This window comes from Stegodyphus dumicola, chromosome 6 (genome assembly GCF_044657685.1).
Source record: "Stegodyphus dumicola isolate Sdum_Otavi_A_Nest chromosome 6, ASM4465768v1".
Classification (NCBI taxonomy): domain Eukaryota; kingdom Metazoa; phylum Arthropoda; class Arachnida; order Araneae; family Eresidae; genus Stegodyphus; species Stegodyphus dumicola.
Window position 1 is genome coordinate 213,407,158 of NC_140773.1, and position 26,748 is coordinate 213,433,905.

Below are 26,748 nucleotides of genomic sequence, written 5' to 3' on the forward strand. Positions count from 1 at the left end.
CCACAAGGAAGCAATACGACTATTAAGGGGGGCAATTCGAAAATGGACTTGTCCAGAGTTTAAGGGGACAAAGGACGTTCTAAATATGTTTCATGAAGTCAAAAATTTTCGGAATTTAATTTTTTATTCCCCAAAATAAAGAAAAATGTAAGTGATGTATGCGTAAAGAAGTTTTTAAATTGTGGTGCATTTCAAATATTTTATAAAGAATTCTCGCTGTAGACATGGACATTTAAATAACTGACACATTATGCTTTCCAGACGTTTCTTGCGCATTTCAGCCAACGAATTTATTTTATTTTTTACTGTAGGAATGACAAACGGTACATTATTCTTTTCTTGAATGGCAACAGCAGCTGCTTTCAGCTTTGTTTATATTGATCTTATATTTCTTTCTTTCAGCCCTTAATGAAATGAGGGTTACAAGCAAGAAAAATCGTTCGTCGGTATTCGGAGGCATATTTAAAAGTTTCCTACCTGGTCCATAAATGGTCAACTTTTGTCCTTTTATGCCAATAATGCCTGACCAACAAATGAATGAAACTAGGTCGTCTTGAGGCCCATTTGAAGGCGAAACATAATGCTGATAGTAATTCAGATTCGAATTATTTTCACACTTTAAGGAAAATTTTTGAAAATAGAGTAATATTAAAGTGTCTGTTTACTGCTCATAATGCAACTGTTAATCGTGCTCTGGAGGCTATTTATCAAATTTCATTACTCATCGTTTAATCTGGGAAAAGCCATGCTATAGCGAATTTAATCAAACCATCAATATCAGCATTTAAAATTGTTCTAGAAAAAGACGTTAAAGCTATGCCACTAAATAACAATACTGTTTGCAGAAGAAAGATTAAATGAGTGAGGATATTGAAATACAACTTGTTGAAAAGCTGAAAACAAGAAAATTTTTGGTACAAATGGATGAACCAACTGTGAGAGACAGTGAGGCCGTACTTGTAACATAAAGGAAATTTTGCCGAAGAAATGTTCTGTAAATCATTAGAAAGCACCACTACCTCCAAAGATATTTATAGTAAGCTAAAAAATTTTTTAGATATAAAAAATATACGAATAAAAATATAATACTTCTTGTACTGCAGATGGTGCTCCTAATATGATGGTTGCAAAATAAAATAAAGAACGGAATAAGAAAAAGGGTTGCTTAAAATTGATAAAAGATGAGAATCCAGAAATGCTTCTTGTGCATTGTGTTATTCACAGAGAAAACCTGGTAGCTAAAAACAATTCGCCTGTTCTAAATGAAGTACTAAATTCAGTTATAAAGTGTATCAATGCTATTAAAGCTAAGGCCAAATGTGAACGTCTTTTCAAGTTATTTTATGAAGACTGTATGAAACTTGTACTTCACGCTGAAGTAAGAAGGCTGTCGAAAGGGAACTGCTTGAAAATTTTTGGAACTATTTGATACTCTTAGTTATTTTTTAAGCAACAAACCTGAAATGAAAAATTCGTTAACGGATGATAACAAGGCAATTGTGAGTTATTTAGCCGATATCTTTCAAAAATTAAATATATTAAATAAACAACTTCAAGGAGCAAATAAGACTGATGATGCAAAAGGAAGATATTTGTTTTCATTATCTTTGTTGAATTATATCAGGCATATACTATTTACCACAAAAATTTTGAAAAGTCTCATTGGCTCCAAAAATATGACGTGACTACCGCTATACTTATTATTGTCAATCATCTGAAAATTTTATCAGCTGATTTAAAAGATTTTATAACTTAAAACAAATTGATTTTCCAACTTGGATGATGCTAATGGATTTGGCTGATATTCCAAATATGCAGTAAAAAGAACTCGCAGAAATGCAAAATGATGAGTCAATTAAAATGTTATTTAATATAAAAGGAGTGATGACATAGCTTAGTGAGGAAACCAGAATCAGATATCCAAATGCAACAAAATTTTCAAGAGAACTATTGTTACCATTTCCATCTTCATATTTATTTTGCTGAATGCAGATTTAGTGCCATAAATGATTTGCTGCTAAACAAACAAACAAACAAAAAAAAAGGGGGGGGAGACTTGAGACTCAAGTTATCTAAATTGGAACCTGACATAAAATTTCTTTGCAGTAAGCATCAAGCGCTAGGAACTCGCTAAATTTAAATAATAAAAATTACTAATACTTAAAATAAAAAACTTTCACTTCTTGAATTTCAGTTCTCCGTTTTGAAAGTTCACTTACTGTCTTTGCTCACAAGATTTCGTAGTCATTTCTTCCTAAAAGCTATCATTCAAGTTTCTTTCATGAATATTTCAATTTTTAAATATTAAAAATTATGTATATGCTGGAGGGGAGCATAAAAATTTTAGAAAAGATTGGGTGGGGCATAGCAAAAAAGGTTGGGAAACACTGCTCTAAGGCCATTCGCGGAAATTAAGTGAATTAGGATGCAATCACACTGCTCACCCGAACTTTAACCCTTGACTTTGCCTTTTCTATATTTTAAATTCATCAATCCTAATGAGAATGCATTAGCGAAGTAAAGCACTACGGTTTTACACAATTTCTGAGTAAGCTATTTGTATGAATTGAAATAATTCTTGCATTCCAAATTAAGATTTAACTGGTAAAAGAAATTAAGAGAATTTTCATATTTGATCTATGATCTCCAGAACTACTGGACAGATTTTAATAAAATTTGGTGTGAACATAGGTTAATATAATACACACAAAATAAACATTCAACAGTTGCAACATATTCGTGTGTAACACTCATGAGAGTCTGAAGGTCTGAAACAGTGGTTGTAGAGGACACAAAAGAAATGGGTTAATAGGGAATATGGTCTCCTCTTACAGGCCTTGCAGTGTGATGTCATACTGGAAATAAGGCAGTTTGTCAATGCTTGTGGCAATTGGTCGCACTCATTCAGCAATGCTGTTTTCAGTTCCTGGATGGTTCTCGGAGGGGGACTGCGAGTTGCAATCGCCCTGCCCAGAGCATCCCAGACAGGCTCTATAGGGTTGAAGTCTGGAGACTTGGCTAGCCAATCCATCCGGCAAATATCCTCACTCTCAAAAAATTTGTCGACCAGAAGAACTTTATGTGGCCTCGCGTTATCCTCCTATAAGATGAACTCGGGGACCACTGTACCCCAGAAAAGGGGAACATAGGGCTCAAAGACATCATCCCTATACCCTACACCAGTCACAGTGCCTCTGTCAAAGTCGTGGAGAGGTGTGCAGCCATCTAACATGATGCCTGCCCAGACCATTACACCACCGCCATAATTGTTGATTTTGTGGACATTGGAGGGTAGGTAGCGTGTCCCTTGTTCTCTCCATATGAAAGTACGGCGAGAATCATTGTTTAAACTAAAATGGGACTCCTCGGTGAACAGAACGGTCGCCAATTGCTCCGTACTCCAATCACTATGCTGCCTGTACCTCCTGTCTGTAGGCGTGAGCGGGACACAAACAGCCGGTCTTCTGGCAAACAACCCTCTTTCGTTCAGTCTTTTGGAAACAGTCACCCTAGTTGCATGGGTTTCTGTGGCTGCATACAGGTCCGAGAGAGCTATAGCCTTTCTGTTACACCTTGTTAAAATAGACAAATAGCGATCTTCTCTGGCTGCTGTTGCTCTTGGGTGACCTTGCCCAGGCTTTCTCTCAATGGATCCAGTATCCTGGAACTGTTTCCATAGGTTACACACGACGTTGGGCGTTAAACTCTCTGCATAACTGGACTTGCGATTGGCCTGCCTCTAGCCTCCCTACAATTCGCCACCTCATTCCATCATCTAAACGTTGGTGGTTACTCATTTTTACTGTTATGATGTGAATATAACCGATTGCTGCAAGATAACACCGAGAAATTCACCGAGGTGTGCTAGCAAACGCAATTCGTCTCAGCCTGCGTCTTACCGCTTTCTGCTGGCTCCACCTGTACACATGTGTACGCTTATGTGTTTGGCATACAAGATTTGCATATTTATCTAGAAGCAGTGGTTTTTTTATTCAATTCAGTTCTTTTCAAACAATTCGATAAAATTTGAAAATTCTCTTAATTTATTTTCCAAGTGTATTAAATACTGTATCAGTTTCTTGTAAATCACAAATTATTGAAAGAAAACTAAAAAAAAAAAACTCCATTGAGCATATTCCAGTTCATCAAATCATTGTTAAATAACAAAATAGCTAAATTTTATCATTCAAATTAAAGGTTCTGATGATCTTATTTTCTAGGACCAGATATCTGAAATGTTTTAGTGAATTTATAAGGCTCACTGCCTATATCGTGGAAAAGTTAACCACTAGTGAAAATATAGAAACAAATTGCCATGTCATTTCAGAAAAAGTGCAATTTTGTGTTAAAATACCTAATATCCTAAATTACACTTTTGAGACATGAAAAATGCAAATTGAATTTTGTTTGTCAGCTCAGTAGAGTAGGAGATATAGAACTGTCCATCCCCCCCTTTTTTTGTGTGTGTGTACATTTTTGGATGTTATACTTGCTTTGTAATAAGAAAATATATTAATAATTTTAAATTTATAAAAACTAATTTTTCTTCTTACGGGGGGGGGGGGGGTATAATTTGAAGTTAATATATGAAAAGTTTAAGTGTCATATTGTTGTAATTCAAATATTTTGTAGTAATATTTCTCCTTATTTAAGCATAAAAAATTATTAAAGGACTAGATTCCAAAACAAAATACTTTATTTCACATTTTAAAAAACATTTTCAGTATATACTTATTACACTGAAGCCTTTGGAGGAAAAAAGTATTAAGCTTCCCAAAACATGATACAATGCTCAAAAATACTTGTGAAAATAAAGAGCAAATTTTCAATATTAAGTGTAAAAAATTTCAGAGTTGACATCAATGTATTTTCATCACAATGCCTATGAATCGTTCACTTGCTCCATTGAAATAATGAGTTTCAATATGTATAAGATGACTGTAAATATTCACATATATTTACCATGCATACAAATCTTTTTTAAAAGAAATATGCACATTAAAATACTCATCAAACTCTTATTACAATTAGAAGACTTCTTCCTTAAAAATGTGTCATATCTTAACTGAATTTTCACTTAGAAAATGTTTTTCACCTGGATTTCACATTCTCAGACTAGAAAAATAGTTTGAAGAAATTTTAAATACCAATTCCAAGAATAGAAATTTTTAAATTTCAAAGTATGTTTGATGAACATTAAAAATCATAAAAAACTGTACAATCATATCTGAGAATTGCATGCAGCCACCTTTCAGCATTTATGGTTGCACAATACATGAAAAATTGGTACAATATACTGTATAAAATAACACTTTAATGCTTATCTTACATCCTGTACTTACAAAGCATTAAAAGTCAGTCTTTTGTTAAAAAAGTCTTATTATAAATACTCGATAAACAACAGTGGAAGTTTTGTACAAAGTAACGTATTTCTGTACATTTTGACAAAATAAAATCTGTAAAGAGATGTTAACTTGTTACTGCTTTTAATACAGCTATTGCAATAGCTGATAAAGCAGCTGAAATTGGAAGTGTCAGTACCCAAGCTAAAACAATGGTACGAAATAATTTCCAATCTACTGCAGCTCTGGATCGAGCCCAGCCAACAAATACAACTGAACCAACTTTGCAATGTGTTGTGCTGATGGGAAGTCCAATCTTTGAAGCCAAGAGAACTGTTGTTGCTGCTCCAATTTCAATACAAAATCCACTGAAAAACATTTGAGATAATTAATATTTTACTAATTTTTTTTCTAGTTTTCAAATTAAATAGAATTCTGTGCTTCATTTGATTTTAAATGAGCGGGTGCTTTTGAGGATAAATTACTCAAACCAAGATTACTTATAAGAATCAAAATTTATTAACTTATAACTACACTTTAAAATAATAATAATACAACTGCTAACCCTATTCATCATTTACATCACAAAATATCATCAGCAGAACTTTTCTTATTTCTACCCTGAACATAAATGCAATCACATATCAATAAATTGAAGCAGAAGCAATTTCAAATTGACAAATCATCACATTTTTTACATACCCTACCATTTTACAGTGCATAGCACCCTTATAATAAACTTCAGGGATAAATTTCAAGAAGAATACTGTTAATTGTAATATAGGCCTTGGTTACGAAACCAATCAGATTTTTAAAGTTTGGATTTCAGAAATTTACATAACCCAAGATGGTATAAAAATTGTGAGAAAATAATACAGAATAACAATTTAAAAAGCAAACTGTACACAGGCATTTTATTCAAAAGTAATTATACTGTACTGGTTGCAATGATATAGGTAAATAACCATCAGAAATTAAATGACTTTTTGAAAAGGATGAGATCACCTTGAATAACAATCCACAATTTGCACTATGTGTATATACTTTGAATAAGGTTTTCTGATAAGTTATTACAGTAGACTGCACCACTGCTAGGAATGAGTATTTAGTAAGATATGCCATATATGTTCAATGCGATTGGGCAACGAGCTGGGTTATCCATTCAAGCAATTTTGTTATCGGACATTCAGCAGAAAGTTAATTTGAAGAACATAAAAGATAAACAGAAACAAGTTAAAATAAGTTTATTAAATAAAAACAACAATTTAAGCATCTCCCACCAGCAAATCTGCATACTGAGCAGATTAGTCTACTTCATCCCTCAAAGTGACATCTCCCTCATTCCACCAATTAAGATTTCAATCTTTTGTTAGTCAAATAATTCTTATTTTCATCCCCTCTCATATTTCCATGTACAATGCCAAATGCTACTAAAATAAAGAAACTACTTCCATAGATGAAGTCTGAGGAGTGAAAACAAATCCATATTAAGTCAAAGCAAAACCTTATACATCATATAAATAAAATATTTTACTATTAACAAGAATACGAAAGATCAACGCCAAGATGAAACAAGGTACAAATGCAATATTACAGTAATTTAATCTCAGAAATCAGTAGAAAGCAAAGCTACAGTTAAGAGAAGTTAACATATCCTTTTAATAATTTATTATATTTATATTATCTATATTGTTCCCTGCCCCTAGCTGACTTCGATTTGCCCACTACTAAGGCCAGAAGTGGTGGTCACTTTATTACGGAGGCACCTCACAGGTGGGCCACCATTGCCTGCTATGAAGGGGCACAGTTACAACCATACCTTCTCCAGGATCTGAACCAGTGCCCTTTGGTATCGCAGTTGGCTCCCCTAAACACTACACCATTTGAGTAGCGCTTATCTATATTGTAGTAATGTAATAATGGAGTCAGCTGGGTTCAAGCAAATAATGTTTTATTACACATTAATTTACAGCCAACTTACTTATGAATGTTAAGTCTGTATTGACAATATAGTGCAACCATCCTATCTACCTTTAAGCAATGTATGATTTCTATTATATAACTGAGTCATTGGACCATTCAAGATGAAATTGAAAAAAAAAAAGTTTAAAAATTTACATCATTTATCTGTCAGTAATCACTGAGGAATTTTGTTAAACAAAGTATAATAATCATTGACACACTTTACATACTTAATGTTTAATTACAGTCATTAACATTCAGCTGTTTTATTAGTTTTTCTTATTAACTTGCAAACTATTCTAAAAGGGGATAATTTAATAACTATTAAATACTATCCCCCCAAAAATCAAAATAATGAAATTCTAATATATACATTTTTACTATACCTGGAAGGAGTGATCTTAGTTAAATCTTCTCCTATTGTTTTGATAACCTTTTGACCCCAAGCCCAAAGGCCAATACTGATACCAACACCACCATAAAGCATGATCCAGAATGGAGATTCAGTAGCTTGATTGACATTCCCATCGTGGTAAATCAGCCATATAGCTATTACTGGTCCAATGGCATTACTATAAAAATATAAATATAGTCAGAAAACATTTAAAGTAAAATTACACAGGGATACTCTTTACAAAAACTACAATAGAACCTCTTTTATCCAAACTAATTATGCCAAAGCCATTTTCAATATCACTTTTTTTCCCTAGATAACTCAACAGTTAGGATAATTTTTATAAAAAGCGAAACACTTAATTTTTATATGCGTTAATTCCCACGATGATATTATTTTTCAAAAAAAAATATATTTTCATTTTTATTCAAATGACATATAAAGGTGATAGCCTCCTCACCCCCAAAAAGAAAATTAAAAATACTGTAAGTTTAACTGCCAGAGTATTAGCAAGAAAATACAATTTGTAAACCATGCAATTATAAAACTATAATTCAGATATTCCTTATTATGAATAGTATGCAATAAAGAAACTTACAAAAAATTAATTTCAAATCAAAGATTTAATATCACTAGAAGAACATAAAGTTATACTTACCTCACATCATTAGCACCATGGGCAAAAGATGCAAATACTGCTGTTAAAATTTGTAAGGAAGAAAATAATTTTGCCGTTTCAGGTGAATCATATGTAGGAATGGCACCAGCTGGTAATTTTTCCTTTTCCTGTAAAAAGAATTAAGGAACAAATTGCAATAATTACATATTACATTAATACAAAGTAATTTTGATAGGGGGAATAAAAAAACAATCTCCTTGATTTTACTATACATTCCAGGAACAATGATGAAAAAAGCAAAGCATAAAAGCTTACAAAACTTCAAAAAATTACTAAACCACATCTGAAAAAAATATTTGCTTTTTAATTCTCTCCAGCAGTTTTGACAGTCCCTAAAAAAACAAGAAATTTTAAAAATAAAAAGTTAAATATAATTTTCGGCAAAATGTTCATAAATAAGGCAGTTTCACGTATGATCAAGTCAAAAATATACTTAAGGTCCACCCGAAAAAAGGAATCAATGTGCATATTTCCACCACGCAACAGTGGTTCTGTGTTTAGTCAAACCTTGAGATTATTTTTAGAAGAAATTATAGAATAACTGACTGAAAAATGGAATTATGTACACCTAATACATTTCTTTCCTTTAAAAATTTAATATGTATTTTATAACCAGTTTACGCTTTTAGCTCTAAAGAAACTGCCAACTTAAAAAAAAAAATTAATAATTCTAATTTTATGTCTTTTGCCCCCCCAAAAAAAAAGAGAGATAAGGAGGGGGGAATAAAGGAAAAAAATAACATAGATTATTTTATATTTTATTTTGGAGTATTTATTTTATGCTGTAGAAAGTTTAATAATTAAGCTATGAAATAGATGACTGAAATTTCACAAAATATTTTTTTTTTCTTCCTCATCTTGACAGTATTACATTCAGAGAGAAATTGTTGAAGCCAAGTACTATAAATGAACTGAAGCGACTTCATGGGACTACCTCATGAATAAAGGTTGGCTCAGATGAATTTGTTAGCAAATGGGTTCCTGAGGTGAGGCTCTAACTCAGTCTAACACTGTAAACCGTTAGTGGAAATTTGTCCTCTTAAACATATAATAAGTGTGAGTGAATCACGACTTAAAATTTCAAACAGCATTGTCACATAAAGTGGCAATTTAATAGTTTAGAATCCCAGCTGCAGGAGAGCAAAAAGATAAGTGGCTGAGGAAAAGTAGAAGCATTCTCACTGGTTTCACAGTACAAAACTGAGCTGCAAGTAAGGGGAGAAAAAAAAGAAAGAAAAGAAAATTCATGCAAAAGCATCCAGGAAAAGGATGTTTAGAGCCATACTGACTTTTAATGGTGAATCATGCAAGGTTATTTTGGCCTCTTGCCATTCAAACCAAGCTGCAAAATGTTCTTTTGAATTTTTGTTTCTTATCCATAACTTTATTTTAATAATTATAAATTATAATACAACAAACTTTCTCTAAAACAACCACATATGATTACAAACGACTCTGGTCTTCAGTGCGCATGACTTTCTTTAAGACTTGATGTTCAATTATATTTTTAGAAATACTGATCAATTTCAGAAGTGTTTATCTATGGTACGTAATCATCACTACACAGCATATACATGATCAACATATACATGTTTGGGGGTATCCAGAAAGTTGCATATACATATTTTGAATCATTTGGAAAATTCTGTGGGGTTTTTTATAATAAATACAGATGAAGCAGTACAAAATAGTAGGAATCAGGGTAAAAAATCCCACTGATTCATAAAAGTAGAATTTTCTTCTACAGCTTTTTACCATTTCTCCAGCAGCCAGATCCCTTCACACCTTTTTTAATGTCACGTTATGTCCATTATTTGTAAACAAGTTATGGAGATGATGTTTATATAGCTTCCAAAGAAGTGAATTCGAGGTTGTTCAAAGAATTCTGAAGTGATTTGAAGAAACAAAAATCCAAGGGGGTAAAGGTCTAGTGAATATGGAACTGACACAATATATTCCAGACATACTCAATAAGTTTTTGTCCGACAATCATCAAAATGTGGGGTTGAGCAATGCCAGTATGAAACCATCTTGACACCTCAACAAATAATTGGTTCAATTCCTGCTTTTAAAACTGTTAATTTGGAAAAGTACTTTTCAGATTTATAGTTCAATTTGGTGGCAATAATTCATAACATACAATTCCTTTGTATTCACCATACACAAAGCAATATTTACGCTTCTCAAATTATTTTCAAACCCTACCATCAGAAAACGCACTTTGTCCATATACAGCATAAATTTTATGAGCAGTCTGGCAAGCATTTTTTCCTTTCTTAAAATAAAAGGGCATATGATGAAAATCATCTTTTATCAGTTAAATATTTTGAGTTTCCCCTTCTTAGCACTGCACTCAAAAGAAAAAAAATATATATATATATAATATATATATATATATATATACCACAACACACACTAGAACTACACAATGTTAGCAGAAAAGATCACATTTACACATCTGCTTCAATCAAGGTCAATCCTTATAAGCAGTGACAAAATAAATGCATTTCGATTTGAAAAACTACAGATCTCTCTGGTTGACTCAATATACAGCCATGCTATTATGAACCCAGTTTACACACAATTAATGTTATTTGAAAGGACTCTAGCAAACCTCCAAACATACAAAAAAACTGGTTGTAACAAACTTTATGATTATTTTCAACTCTAACATGCTTCCAACCCCCACTTTTTATAATTTTTTTCTATTGAATATTAAAATAAGGCGACTTCTTTTTTTTTTTTTTTTTTTTTTTTTTTTGTCTTTATCAAATAACAACCGAAAGAACTTTCAGCAGAGCCATGTTTCTTAATTATATCCGGATGAATTGCAAAACAAAATAATCAAAGAAATTATTTCTAAAAATAAAAATGATTAAATAAGAATATTCAAAAGTTAAAAAAAGTTTTTCAGAAATTTTAAAAGACAATCATCTAGATCAGGCATTTTAAACTTTAAAAAAAATCAACTCTTAACACAGAACTTCAATGAAGTGGTTACCCTGAATTTTACTGACATTTGCATGCACGATTCTCAGAAAACCACTAATTGACACTGTATGCCACCTATTATGTTCATTAGTATACATTAGAACAACTTTTCTAAATAATAGAAAATAAATAACCAGCATAACCAAGATTAACAGATATGCATCTGACCACTGCTTCAAAAATTGCTCGTTTGGGCAGCATATCTTCAGATATTTGGAAACTGCAGCAGGAAAAAGATGCCAAGTGTCTGAAAAGAAATTACAGGTACCCATCCTTATGTCCCTATTTTTTTAATTTTTTTAAGAACTACAGCATTAGGTAATATTTAATGTATTTACTCACTTTTAAATATGCTGTTAAGCATGAAAATGGATTTCCCCTTGTGTCCTGCACTACTGTTCACTGATGACTATTTTATTCAAATGAGACACCAAGTCTAGCATGCCTGATCTATATACAACCTGCCTTGACACAACGCGAACGAACCATATACAAAATATATATAGAAGAAAGACAAGTCAAAATTTTGAAACAAGGGAAAGGAAATTTTTTTATTTTAAAAATTGGTAACCTGAAATAACAAAGTGGTAGAATGTGAAAGTTACTGAGAATAAAGCAGGTAAAAAAACCAAAATTACAGAAAAAGACAAAACCACCTTAGTTTTGGAAATGTGGAAATCGAAAAATATACAAAAGGAAATATACTCTTTACACTTCAAACATTAATTAAATAGTAGAAATCATTCTAAAAATGTGTAGATGGCAGCAGAGATATTCAAGTTTTAGCTAATATATATTATGAAGCAATACATGGGATCGTAACCAAGTGCCTGCTGACAGATATAATGCCAGACCTGAAAAATATGATGCAGAAGTTATCACATCTTTTTATTTTAAGGTTTATATATATATATCATAGGATGACATAAATTCCTCATCTATTCTGTTAAGTCTATAGAACAATGATGGCGAACCTATGGCACGCATGCTACAGTCAGCATGCAGAGCCTCATAAACCGCCACGGGAATAATTATTTCCTTAATCAAGAATCACAATAAAATGATACACTGTAATTTAAATAGGTGTTTTAGTCTGTTCTTGAATGTTTCACTTACTTACTTATTCCATAATGCCACTGGTATAGGGCCTAAGAATAGATATAAGATTTTCATATACCGCCACAGAAATGATATACATATTTATTGACCCAATTTATGGCGCTTCCATTGTTGGGGCCAATCATATTACTTGTTGCATGGCAAAGAATATGCCAAAGTTGAAGCAGCTAATGTTTGCTAAAACAAATTCAAATTTATTACAGACTGCTGAGTTTTAATACTTTCATTGTTAAATGGATTCCAGTTTCCAAATCTAAGCATTTTGAGCTAACTTATGAATAATTCTAATTTAATATCTTAAATGAAATGACATGTGGCCATTCAACTTTGGGCACATGACCCCAAAAATGTTCGCTACCACTGTTATAGAAAGACCAATTATAAAATGATGTTATTTTATTTACATCCAGTATTCTCCTTAAATCACAGAATTCCACTACGTAACCATCATTCTCATCCCCCAACAAGTAGAAAATTTGGAAAAATATGACTAAGTGATGAAGTGACAATGCAAATAATGTCTTCCATAATGTTCATAATCCCCCAACAAGTAGAAAATTTGGAAAAATATGACTAAGTGATGAAGTGACAATGCAAATAATGTCTTCCATAATGTTCATAATGTCTTCCAACTCTTTGCACATTAAGATGACTTAAGTGTAGTGGTATAATGAAAGATGAATTTATAATTTTATATTTAATAAGCAAATATTTAAATGTTAAATAAGATACACAAAGTATGAAAAAAGTGGCAGAATAATAAAATCATAAAAATTATCCTAGTTGCAGAAATTTTCATTTCATAAAATTATGGAGCATTAAAAGAAGCATAAATGAAACAATTTACACCATAACAAGACAGTAGTATTAGATATATAGGAGAAATTATAAACCAGAAATTTTTAATAATTTAAAACAAGAAATAATTGCAATTACACAGTCTTATACGTACACATAATACTTACAATTTTTTTGGTCAAGTCATCCTGAATCGAGAAAACATTTGTATTATTAGCTGCTGTGGTCTCTGAATTATGATTACTTGCAACATTCTCCAATGGAATATCATAACCTGCAATAAAAAAAAAAAAAAAAAAAAAAAAAACTATCATTCCCGAAACTAGGTATCAGACGTAAATATATACATTACAATCTATATTCAACACGGTAAAATAGCACTTCAAAATTTATACTTTACCATTTTCTTCGAAGCCAGGATTTTCGGCTTCCGGATAAGGAAATTTAGATGGAACTGAAATGAATTTATAGAAATTAAGTATCAACATTCGTTCATTATCAGCATCACAATTTAAAGTTATTATTCGGAAACTGTTATGGAACTGCTGAAGTCCCACCTGTTTGTATGTAAAAACATAAAAATACTTCACTTATTGTTATCAAGTCGATATCAAAGTATTTATAAAATTTTTAAACTGAAGCAAATCATCAAATAATGTCAAAACAGATTATAAAAATTGCTAAATGACAAATAAATGTTGACAAGTAAGAAAATTAGTCACTGAACAGTTTGATTTCAATTTAGAAAACTTAAATTTAACACTTTTTAAATACTTAGAATTAAACAAAAATAGTAACCTTAGTGTGGTGTATATTTTGAATAACTTTAAGAATTTTGAGGGCAATCAGACACAGGTCTCTCTTTTTCAGAGGGGAAAAAACAATTCTGTATATCCCCACCTTTTCTTTACTTCTGGAAAAAAAAAAGTCATGAAAATATCAGCTGAGGTTACCTTTTTTTTGGCCTAATTTTTCATTTTTACATTGGCATGTTCTCTTTCAATGAGCAATGCTTGCCAATTATTAAGATTAGGGGTTCAGCATTAGTCGAATTATTTTTAAAAATGTTATGAACATCCACAAATTTTTTGCCTTTTCCTAATTAAAATGCTGTAAATATATGCTGTGAAATTGGCATGTTTATATTTATATTAATTAAATTCCATTGCTGTTTTGAAGAACATTATTTTAGCACCATTTAATGTTATCAAAATAGCCATGGATAAAACATGATCACATTAAGTAGAGCCTACCATAATTGCAGCATAATTAAAATTAATACATTTGCCGTCCTTTCCAACACACTATAGATGATTAAACAATGGTTATCCGTATGGTTAAAATTAAAAATTATGATTTATAAGAAATATTCAACTTTTGTTTTAATTTCAACAGTAGAAGAAATATGGGTATTTTTTTCCCATTGGCATATATGAAAATAATTCAGTTTCAACTTTTTTTAAGAGAAAAATTTAAAATGCTTTTAAAAAATACATTTTAAAATTTTCTCAAAGACTGTTTTTAACGTACCAAAATGAAAGTGACATATTCAATAATTGAAGCTAGCAGTATTAAAGAGAGAAAATTCTCACATCATGTAAATGTTTCTTCAAACAAGTGTCAATACTTCAAAACAAAACACACACACACACACATAAAAAAAAAAAAAACTTTGGTAGTCTTTCAGGGGTGTTTGTGGGACCCCAAAAAATCCCCTGAAGCTTTTACGGACTTACTACCGACATTTTGGAGTTTCGAGAAGGGGGGGGGGAGAGAAATGAAAAATTACAATTATGAAGCATTGAATGATATAATTATAAAAGTTCAATGAATTACTTTTTTTGCAAAATTAATAACCATAAATTTTCAAACATATAAACTACTATATTTTATGTAAATATTTTAAATTACCTGAATTAATTCTTTAAAAAAATTATCTAATTTCTGCAGCTTTTTTTTTTTTATTTTCTGATGATTGTGGGCTTGTCTTTCTTTTGTGGTGAACTTCATAATTGCAGGAAGGTTGACTTTTATTTTCCTCATTTACAGTTGAAGAAATTTCCTCAAGAACTGCACATGCAGAGGTAGAAGCAGTTTGCTTTTCTGCTAATGTAGAAGGTTTTTCAGAGACTTACAGGTGACTCATCTGAAATACATGTTTTTAAGTCCTCTTGATATGTTTTCCAACTTCTGTTCATATTCAGTAAGAGATCTTTGTGAATTGGATCAGTCATTGGATTCTTTTAGCTATATTTTCCATATGAGGTTTCTTTAGAAGCCATTAAATCATATTTAATAGTCTGCACTGCATCTAGGGAATCAATCTTAAGAGAGGTTCTATAGTCAGTGACAAGTGTATAAGTTGAATGCACTTTCCACTAATGGGCCATGGAAGCAACTAAGGCAGGCTTTGACCAATTTATCCAATGTAGGATACTTATAATCATTTGTGAAATTATCTTTTAAATTAAAAACTTTAGACCAATATTTATCAATTGTACACTTCACTTGATTTCCACTTTCTTCCGATGTGTAGAGCATTTCTTTGGTGATATCAATATCACTCTGGTATAACCTTATTTCAGCCTCTACTTTTGACTTTTCATTATCACTAAAAATATGGGACATAAAAGATGATAATTTTTCAAAAGCTAATATTGTACTGGTTTTACCTCTTAGCTCTGGATCTAATGCTGTAAAACTAATTAGATATGAATTTTTAAGGGGTAATTTCTGTTTCACATGCTGTGCTGTATTAGTATAAGCTTTCATCAGAGAAATTTGGAATTCTTTTGCTATTGGATGATTTTTTGATAATTTCTTCAGGAGAGTGGAAGCTTTTGCACCAGTAAATATTACTTTGCTAGGTAGATGGAATTCTGGATTTGTGACATCAACCTTTAATAAATCATTATAAGATGTGCACTCTATGTTTTCTGGCTTCATAAAAAAAAAAAAGAGAAAAATTTTGCCCTCAATTTATAAATACTGGAATGTATTAAATGAAGCATTGGTTTATTTTGTTTCAAATAATTTAATATATGTGTTGAACTCTGGTAATACTGCTGCATATAATGCCATATGCAATAAAGTTTTGTTTTGCATAACAAATAACCCATTTAGTATTCTTTTTTTCCGAGCTAAAGCATCCTTTGTGAGTTGTTGGGAATGCAAGCAAGAATACAATTTTTTTCTGAGCTGCAGAAATATTTCTTTTATTGTATACAGTTTCAACATAAGAAAAATAATTCCCTTTATCAGTTTTATCCAAGTAGTGAAAATAAAATGCAATAAGAGCATCCCACAGATCTTTGATTCTTTCTAAAACACATAAAATGTACACCCATCTATGGTCTGGTTTCTTCAAGGGCTTAAGTTTTTTAATGGCAAGAGATTCAAAGATTTTGAAAAAATTTTCTCTTTTACTGCAGCTTTTCATATCAAAATAGATGTCATCAAACAAATCTTCCAAGTATCTATCAAAACATGAAGCAAATTTTTTTGCACAGTTATTAGCTGTGTGACATGTGTCACCATCAATATCTAATAAGTGGGGTGCTTTGTTTGATCGTAGTCTGGTTTCAACACCCTTTTTTTTTTTTCCACGCATGGTGTTACATGAGTCCATTAATACACTAATTAAGTTTGCCCATGGAATATTATCTTCAATAGTATTAACAACTGCTTTAAAAACAGCTTCTGAATTGCAAGATTCCATCTTTAGAGATGCAAAATGATGAACTACAACTTCATTTTGATTGTTGTCATAAAACTGCACCAATATTGCCAGTATACTTTCTTGAGCATTGCTAGTACTTTCATCCAAATTTAGAGAAAATGGAGTCTCCTTTAAAGTTTTAATGTTATTTTCCTTAATAGTTTTTGCGAGCCCATATTTCATCTTATAACATGTCGTAGTCCTGGACATTTTCAACGAGTTTAGTGCCGTCTGATCGCGGCTCAACTGTTTGCAGCGTTCAATTAAATTGGGAGCTACATTGAAAGAAAGAGAATTCTCGGCGATAAACGAAGTTATTAATACCTCTTGGCGTGTAAGTCATCAGTATTTTTTTAATTAGCATAATTACTTAAAGTCATTGAATGTCTAATGCACTTTGATTATTTTATGTGCGTCACAGTTTTAGTATGATTTGTGAAAGCCTTGAATCCTTCCCCACCATACTTCAGCAGTGAGTTACAAAAAAACACAATATGCTTGTCCAGCAACATTTTCTTGCACCATGTGCTGATGGTATCCCCATTACCATCTCTCCGTTCAATCCAATTCCACTTAAATGCGTTCCGGACACCTTCTTCTAATTGTATAATATCACTATTTATATTGAGAAATTTCATAGTGAAATTTTCTTGCGTACATAAAAATAAAAAAAATATTTCAATAAACGAAACGAAAAATTTACACATGCATCAATAAATGAAACGAAAATTTTACACAGTGGAGAAAAACACGTTGAGAAGTGATCAATGACAAATAGCTGAAAAATACGGCGAAAAATCTCCCTTCTCTACTTATTGGCGCCACTCCAGGAGAGATAAGACCTTTGAACCCAGAGTCACGTGATCGCACATCTGGTCGAACGAAGTCTCTCCCTTTTTTTTTTTTTTCTGTCGCGCCTACTTGCCGAAAAGAATCCAGAAGAGAATGTCTGAGAACCGGGGTAATGAGTCATAACTCACAATAAGGAAAGAACAAAAAAGAAGTTTTTTCCTCCTTTTCACGCATTATCACTGCCTTTGGAGAAAGAAAGGAAAAGTTTTCACCACACACACTGACCTTGCGTTTTCTGCTTTCAAAGCAAACAAAATTACCCAGATCAAAATAAATAATTCATTATTATTCCTACTTCCTTTTGAACGACGATCCCCGGAATTTCCGGGGATCGAAGTTCAAAATTCCCGGGTTTCCCCGGAGCACAAACACCCCTGGTCTTTCAAACAGCAGAACTAATTTTTTATAAATATTCAACACGTATAACTTTTTTCGCAGCTTCAAAATTTTCCTGTATTATCATAGCTGCATTTTAAGATTCCATTCTTGGGTTGACTGATCCCTCTCATTAATAACATTTTTTTTAAATACTGTTAAGAGCATTTATTATGATTTCAAACTTGTGAACATATACCTCTTGCAAATGACTCTTGTGGCAACTGCTTGAATATTTAACAATGCCAATGCCACAAACAGAATAAATTATTACAAAACACGATCCTTTTAGCAGACACAGTATCAAGAACTAATCTATTACTCGGGAATGCACAGATCTTCTTTTATTTTAGTTTTTTTTTTAGGTTCAAGAATTTCAAAGTGGCTCTAAATGAGAAATGCCTGCCAAAGCAGAGTTTCCCTTTACAGAAGTTCAAATGTATACATAAAATGGCACAGGCCTTGATCTTAGAAACTAAAAATGCAAAAGAACTTGAATGAACCAAGACGTAGTGCGAAGCGTTATTGTTATACTTGTGTGTCTCAAAATACTTGGAGGAAAAATACTATCATGAAAAATCAGTTTGTTTGCAATAAATAATCAATAATAATTGCAATAAATAAGATCTTCTTTTATTTTAGTTTTTTTTTTAGGTTCAAGAATTTCAAAGTGGCTCTAAATGAGAAATGCGTGCCAAAGCAGAGTTTCCCTTTACAGAAGTTCAAATGTATACATAAAATGGCACAGGCCTTGATCTTAGAAACTAAAAATGCAAAAGAACTTGAACGAACCAAGACGTAGTGCGAAGTGTTATTGTTATACTTGTGTGTCTCAAAATACTTGGAGGAAAAATACTATCATGTAAAATCAGTTTGTTTGCAATAAATAATCATGCTACAGTGATGAAAATAATAAATAACAATAATTCATGTAATAACCAAAATGATTATGTTTAAATGAGCATTTGTTATTTTTATGTTTAATACTGTATATTATTTTTAAATTTATTTAATATTAATTAATTCAATTTCCTACAGTAAAACATTTTTGCTACATATTAAATATGCTTAAAACTAATTGTTAAATTAATTTTATTCATAAATACATTAGAGTTTATAAAAGAGGGATTTGTTGACTTCATTAAGATCATTCATATTTCAATAGAATGCTGATTAATGTGATTGCAGTTACTTGGTTTCAGATAGTTAAAATATCTAATATGAAAGATACCTTTATTATTATCTACACAGCTACTTTTAAAATGTGACATACTAAAAACTACTCTTAAGCATTATTGATACACTCTTGAAATGTAAAAATTATAAAAATAAAAGAGCTTTTTAATATAATTATAAATTAATACTATGGATAAAAAATAATCTGAAGCTGACAATATAAAGAAATATAATACTTGTAGAAAAAGAAATATATAAAACAACACTTACTTTCGACTTTACCGATTTCATTCTCACTGTTTTCACTATCACCTAAACCTGAAAATTGATAATAGTATTTAAGAAATTTTAAATACATGATTAGCATTGTAAATTAAAAATATAATACAAAATTTTTGCTATTAATATACAACTTTTCTAAAGTTGTTTATCTGCCAAAAATAAGTTTGTCAAACAATTTATTTATTTTTATTTATTTGCATAAAATTTAGTCTTGCTTTATGTTATACTATTTGGTTTTTGCAATTAAAAAAATTAAAAAATGTGAACTTATTTGAAAGTATAGATAATACTTTAATTAACTAAACATAGGATGATAAACTGTATAAAGCAATAGCACAATAATAAAACTGAATTGTTTGTTCAAAAAAATTATTTAAATGCATATCACTCTAAATTTAAATGCAGATAATACAACTTTCTCATTTATATATATATTTTTTAATGGCCCACTAAAAGACGTATTATCCATGCTTTATGACATCTTCTCTTTTAATGCATAATGCAGTTTTCAATGGCATCGTCACGAATACTGGGTGACAAAGTATTATTTGTGGGGGGGGGGGATGCTATTCAAATAAATAAAATCAAATGAAAAAAAAATATATATATGAATAAATATGTACAAAATGTAAAGTACACAATGCAAATGAATATACAAAATTTCTTTAAGATAGCTATTTGAAAAACTATAGTTCAACAATGCAACTCATTTAATTAAAATGAAAAAAAAATTAAAAATAACATCTGTGGTTTAAAAAAAGGATAATATAAAGTAAAAATATATGCAAAAAAGATAAAAAAGTTACTTTTTTTGCTTGTGCATAATGATAGGAATGAAAGTGAAATGGGTTGCCGTAAACTGAAAAATGTTACCAAATTAGTTATCCTTGGTACAAAGTAAAAAAGTGTGTCAAAATAAATTTCCAAATTACTGCTTAAATCTCACAAAATTAGATTTTGAAGCATATTTGAGTTGTAGAATTAATACGTTATTACTAATTTGAGTTGTAGAATTAATATGTCATATTGAAAAAAAAATTAACATGTTATTTCAGAAAAATCAGATTTTGTGTCAAAATATATATGTTAAAACAATACTATACATAAATCCATCATAAATCCTAAGTATTGAAGACATGAAAGTACAATTGAATTGTATCAATCAGCTGAGTAGAACAGGAGATTTAAAACTGTCCTGCCCCCCCTTTTTTTAACTGAGTGTACTTCTATTTCTGTCTTCTATTGTAATGTACAGAAAGGGGGAAGTAATTAATTTAAAAGTGGTCTCCCTCACAGCAGAGAATTAAAAATGGTTTTTAAATCACTTATCCTATCATATTTCATACATTTTTTTTAGATGTATTATTCAAAAAGGATGTTTTCACATATATATTTTAATGCAGTTTAACATTTTCAATTTAAAGAGAAAATGATCAATCAATTAATGACTGTTTTTTTTTAACTTGTTTATAACTCCTGCACAAAACTGCTTTCTTTGCTGATTTTGGCAGAATTTATTCATAGACCCTTATTTAGACAAACAGTTTTTAAAATAAGATAAAAAAATTCTCTACAATCAAAACCAAAAAATTAAGTGTAAAATTTCTCCTACAGAGAAATCTGTTACTTACTTGCAATAGACTGCTGAAGATGAGGAACAAGAATATACCTTACACACAAACCAAAGATCAAACCTACTCCTATTGCTAAAATCAGGACACCCCACCATGGAATGACATCAAATCCAAGGTCTGAAATATTTTTATTCTTACTTTAGTATTTCACAATTTTAATTCATAAATATATCTATGAATGAATAACAAATTATAATGTAATATACTTGAAAAGAATAGTTAAGGTTGAATATTGAAATTCAGAAAAGATGACACTGCAGCTTAAAACACGAGGACACTAACAATATGCACTTACTGAATCCTGAAATATCCACTTACTACCATAAAAATACACAAGCAAATTTCATAAAATATAAAAAGAAGGAAGACATGAACAAAGCATTCCGAATGCTAAGTTGGTGCCCTACCAATCTTTAACTCAAAAGATATGACATATTTTTAAAGTCCTCATAGAACTAGGACCAACTTATTTTTTTACATGAGAGAAGTACTTAATATTAACATTATGAATGTAAATTATAAGATTTACCCACGAGTTCCATATCTCAGATTAAACCTACAAAGATGACACCTGTAGAAATATTTAATATTACATTTGGAAGCAGCTCTATAAAAAATTATAATTCTGAAATTCATTTGCACAACAAAGTGCTAAATACAGCACACAACTCTATTTAAAAATTAGTCATTTAAGATGTGAATACTAAAGTTTAGTATTATGCAAGACAAAATTTATTTTATAGATTTTCTTTTTTACTTCAGGAAAAAAAAAATCTATGATTTTCCTTTCTCTCACAGCTATTCTTCCATACTATACAGTTAAACTCTACAAATCTCTAATGTAAAAATAACTCCACTTATTCAACCAAAATAATTCTAATGCTGTTTATGAATTCTAGTATCTACCATTACTATTTAATTTTCATTTTCCACTTCCCAACCTCTTATAAGTTCTTTCTGAAACACTGCACCTAAAATGCATGTGCATCGAGGTCTATAATAATCTTCATTATTCCCATTTCAAAATTTTGTTCAACTCCTGAACTATTCTAATTTCAAGCAGGCCCAATACTATTATCCTTTAATCAACACAATATTCTTGCTTAATGAAATCAGGAATATTTTTTCACCGCCATTTAAGAATTACCATTGAGAGTTCAGTGTAATGTAACATAATTGCAGCCTTTTTTATACTGATATATGATAAATCAAATTAATTTGAAAATTATTTTACTTTAAATACCATAAATTCTTTCCATTAGAAAATTAGACTCTCACAAAAATGGATACATCTACTGAAATACAAATTGGTAGGCAATAATATTTATTATACAAAGTCATTTTTTGGCCAAATTACAATAACCGTATTAAATAAATAATATTTTGTTTCCCATATAGAAATCTGAATACTTCTTCAAAAATACAGTTATCTTATTTGCTGCTGGAAAGACAGATTGGTACTGTGAGAGGCTGTGAAACTCATTTTACCACTTTTGGTAAAAGTGGATCACTTTTTTTCCACTTTATTTATTATACGGTGCTACAGTCAAACCTGATTTACCTTGCTGTGGCAATTTACATGGGTAACAATATCAGTAATACTGATTTAATATCTATTTTCATTATTAATAAGACATATAATAGACCATGTTTCATATCTGAATGCAACAGTGGCTATAGAACTTTTTGGTGCAAAAATAAAAACTTCATAATTAAGAATCCAATGCTATTTAGAACTCCAAAGGTTTAAGCAAAATTTACATCATGCATGATCAAAATTAAGAAATGTGTATATAATTTATCAGACCTTCTGGATTGTTTGTAAATAAAAAAAGAACATTTACAACATACTTATAAAAAGAGTAGTAAATTGGAAATTAATTAAGTATTACACATAACTCACATTAAATTAAACATACATTTTGTACATGAAAGCATGCAAACTATACACCAAAATTAAATAAAATAACTAAAACAGTAGAAGACTGATAGAATATTTGCACTTTTATTTCAATTACAGAAAAAATGTAAGTTTATTTTTTCCCTTCTTGTCTGTTTAAAGTAGGTTTTTATAACCAATGGAAATGAACACACAGCTGTTATGGAAAAAAAAAAGGGGGGGTTCTGCATGAGACAAATTCAGCATATCAGATAAGTTATGAATACAATGGTAAACTGAAAAACAAAAAAGAAATTTACTAACTGAAGTACTAAATTCTATGTAACATTTATTAGAATCTTGTCATAATTTATATCAAACTATGTTAGAATATAAGCATTTTATGAAATGAAAGAGGGAAAAATCTAATTAAATTTAACACATATACATTAAATATTATTAATGGTAATATAATTCTTTTGCTAGGAGAGAAAAACTGAAAAAGGACTTCTTCAAATTAATCATTCATGAATAGCACTCAATCCATAAACCATAAAAGCTGTAAACTGTATTTTATAATTTGAACAGAAAACAATCATTAGCGAATAGAATCCTTAGTTTAGGTAATAGGATATTATTGCATAAATGTAAAAATTCGTATAAACAGTTATTAACATGATCCATTGCATACACATGTAGTATACATTTCTCTTCCCTTTCAAAACTTAGCTTCCTCACAATACAAATAAATGTTTAAACTTGGGATAGCCAAAGAACTGAAGCACCATCTAGTGAACATGACAATTTTGGACCTATTTTTCTACTTCACAGTTTTAACTCCTTTTATACTTTGTGGTTGGTACCAAATGGTGATTACATACCTATAAATATTTGGCCTTATGTTATAACTTTATCCATACATGAAATACAAAATGATTCTTGTACTAGCTGGAATCCATTTTGCATTTTTTATTTTTGTTCGTAGGTCTTTGTAATTTGAGAAATAATTAAACAGAAGTTACATAATTTTTCAGAGCCACAGGATACAACCAAAAACTGAAAGAATGTTCTGATATCCATATAATAAAATTAATTATCATGAAAGAAAACATTTAATGTGAGTGCAACTAAAAAGTGCCAAAAAAGCACAAAGGGAGCAGTTTGTTTAAAGGAAATGAGATCACATTTCCAAAATATGATTTATTTATTAAGGATTATGATTATTATTCACATGATTTTTTTATTAATATTGTAAGGAGTTAATATTAATCAAATTTTATGAAAATAATCAGCATATGATGGACAAAACTATCATGGAGTGAAACAATTTTGAGAAGTTTACAACTCTTGAAGTGAAAAAAAAAATCAAGATCAATGGTATTTTAAATAGGCAATCAAATATCTAATATTCAAATAAAATTATCTTGGCACAATTCAAGCTTAATGACAGTAAGCAAATAAGAGATTAGTGCCAAAACAAAATTAGAATATAATGGTGCTAAATATTTCCAAAAATTAATACCTTAAAAAATGCATAACTCAGAAATTAAATTGTGCAAGAATATATTTAAATGTATGCTAATTTAAATGCATTTTTTAATTTCAAATAACAATTAATAAACAGTAAAAGAGCTACAAAATTTATAAACATGAATTGTCATACAGTACCTATAAATTTCTGAACACAGCATCATGTATCAAAAATTTCAAATTAGCATAATTTTTACACCTATCATTGTCAGCATTCCTGCATATTTTTTCCATAAATAAACTTCAAAGAAATTCACTCGCCATCATAAATTGATGCTTATAAATCTGGCATTACTTAAAATTTTTTAAATTTAGAAATGGAATGTGAATATGTTATTAATAAATAGATACTTACAGTGTGGTCCACCATGAATAGCTGAAAATAAATTGATAAAAATGGTGAAACCCCAAAAGAAAGGTAATGCTGCATAACCTCTTTCTGCAGGATTTTCCTGCAAAGAAAATATAAAAATAGAAAACAGCCATTAATTACAGATAAAACTGAAATTTATATTCAAAAGCTTAAACAAATTTAAAAAAAAAAAAGAATATGAATATAACTGCTCATACATTCTTTTGCATATTAGAAGCTAAACATTAAAAAAAAAAATTTTTTTTAATTATATGCAAATATTTTTTTTTAATTATATGTTTGACACTCAATGATCTGCAAAAGTTTAAATGTATTTGCTATTAAAAAAATATATTGGTGCAGCACAAGATGCATATTCAATATGCAAAACATAAATCAACATAAAAAATGCAGATTTTCCATACACATTGATATGAAACTGCATCTTTATATTATTATATGCAAATCAGGGGGGAAAGAGAAAAATGACCTATAGTATAGATGTAGAATTAAGATTTAAAAAGGCCTTTTGTCTTTTCTCTTAAAAATGAAATTCATCTTTAATTTCATGTAATTATGACAGATTTGAAAAAAAAAATATATACATTTTATACCTGTAACATTTTTTCCCCTGTTAGTAACGTATTTTTAGTTACAGGTTAAGATGGCATACTATTAATATATTAATGATTCCAGTCTCTAATAAATAATGCTATGCACATATACAGATATATATATCTATATATGAATATATATAATATTGTAGAAATGTTTTAAAACAAAAAGATCTTAAAATTATTTCCGTCGAAAATCCTGCTGAAAAATTTATTTTTGAAAAGTTGTATCAATATTTATTACTTTTTTGTCTATAATATATATATATATATATATATATATATATATATATATATATATATATAAAATAAAAATATGTTAGGCCAAAATACTAACTTTAATTTGCCATAACCCCTTAATTTGGATATTTCCCATTTCCATAATGCTTATGAAGCAGATGATTTGCAAACTGAAAATAACATTATAAACCAAAACCATAATCCTTTTGAACAAAGCTTCTGTCTTAAAATATGTTGTATTTGCTTTTTAAAATTATATTTTAGAAATTTAATGGTACCAACTTAATTCTTCAAAATTTAGTTGCTGTTGCACCAATTTATTTTGTATTGGCTAATAAGAAATAAAAAGAAATATTTAAATTGGTCATGATATCCAAGTTTCTACATTATACAACTGCTATGCCAGCAATTTTTAAAATTTTAACTTCAAGTATAACTAATTTGCTGAAAACTGGTCCACGGAATTAAACTGCAGGTTCAAAAATTCTACACTGTTTTCAAATTAATCTTCAGGCTCTCTAGTATGATGCCTGTATAATGCTTTCAGCTAGCTCTTCAAGTATTTAGCAAATTCAAAAGCAATACCAAGAAATGAGAAAAAAAAAATACTTTTTATCATCGTTGTGTTGCAACATCCTAAAGCTTGAATATAAAAACTATCACTGCTTCAAAACTAGTATCATTTTCACCTTTTGAGAACAGGATGGCCATTGTATTTACCTTAGTATCCTTGTCTGAAAGGGACGGGGATGTCCACTTTTGTAGTCATGTCTTTTTCTTGCATTTTCCAAGCTGTGGGATGAACTGTCAA

The 26,748-nt window shown here is 30.0% G+C and overlaps 1 protein-coding gene across 6 annotated transcripts in view; it reads right to left on the reverse strand.

The window, feature by feature from the left end:
- Positions 1–4,678: 4,678 nt before the first annotated feature.
- LOC118191680 (sodium-dependent phosphate transporter 1-B-like) overlaps positions 4,679–26,748 on the reverse strand; it is a 319,865-nt gene continuing 297,795 nt past the window's right edge. For all 6 annotated transcript variants that reach the window (XM_085819491.1, XM_035362513.2, XM_085819492.1 and 3 more), the window contains 8 exons: positions 25,087–25,183; positions 21,320–21,439; positions 19,677–19,724; positions 13,686–13,739; positions 13,453–13,559; positions 8,357–8,484; positions 7,691–7,876; positions 4,679–5,710 (listed from right to left, as the gene is read on the reverse strand). In XM_085819491.1, coding sequence (XP_085675617.1) covers positions 5,470–5,710; positions 7,691–7,876; positions 8,357–8,484; positions 13,453–13,559; positions 13,686–13,739; positions 19,677–19,724; positions 21,320–21,439; positions 25,087–25,183 — 981 coding nt within the window. In that variant the 3' untranslated portion in view covers positions 4,679–5,469. The remainder of the gene's footprint in view (positions 5,711–7,690; positions 7,877–8,356; positions 8,485–13,452; positions 13,560–13,685; positions 13,740–19,676; positions 19,725–21,319; positions 21,440–25,086; positions 25,184–26,748) is intronic.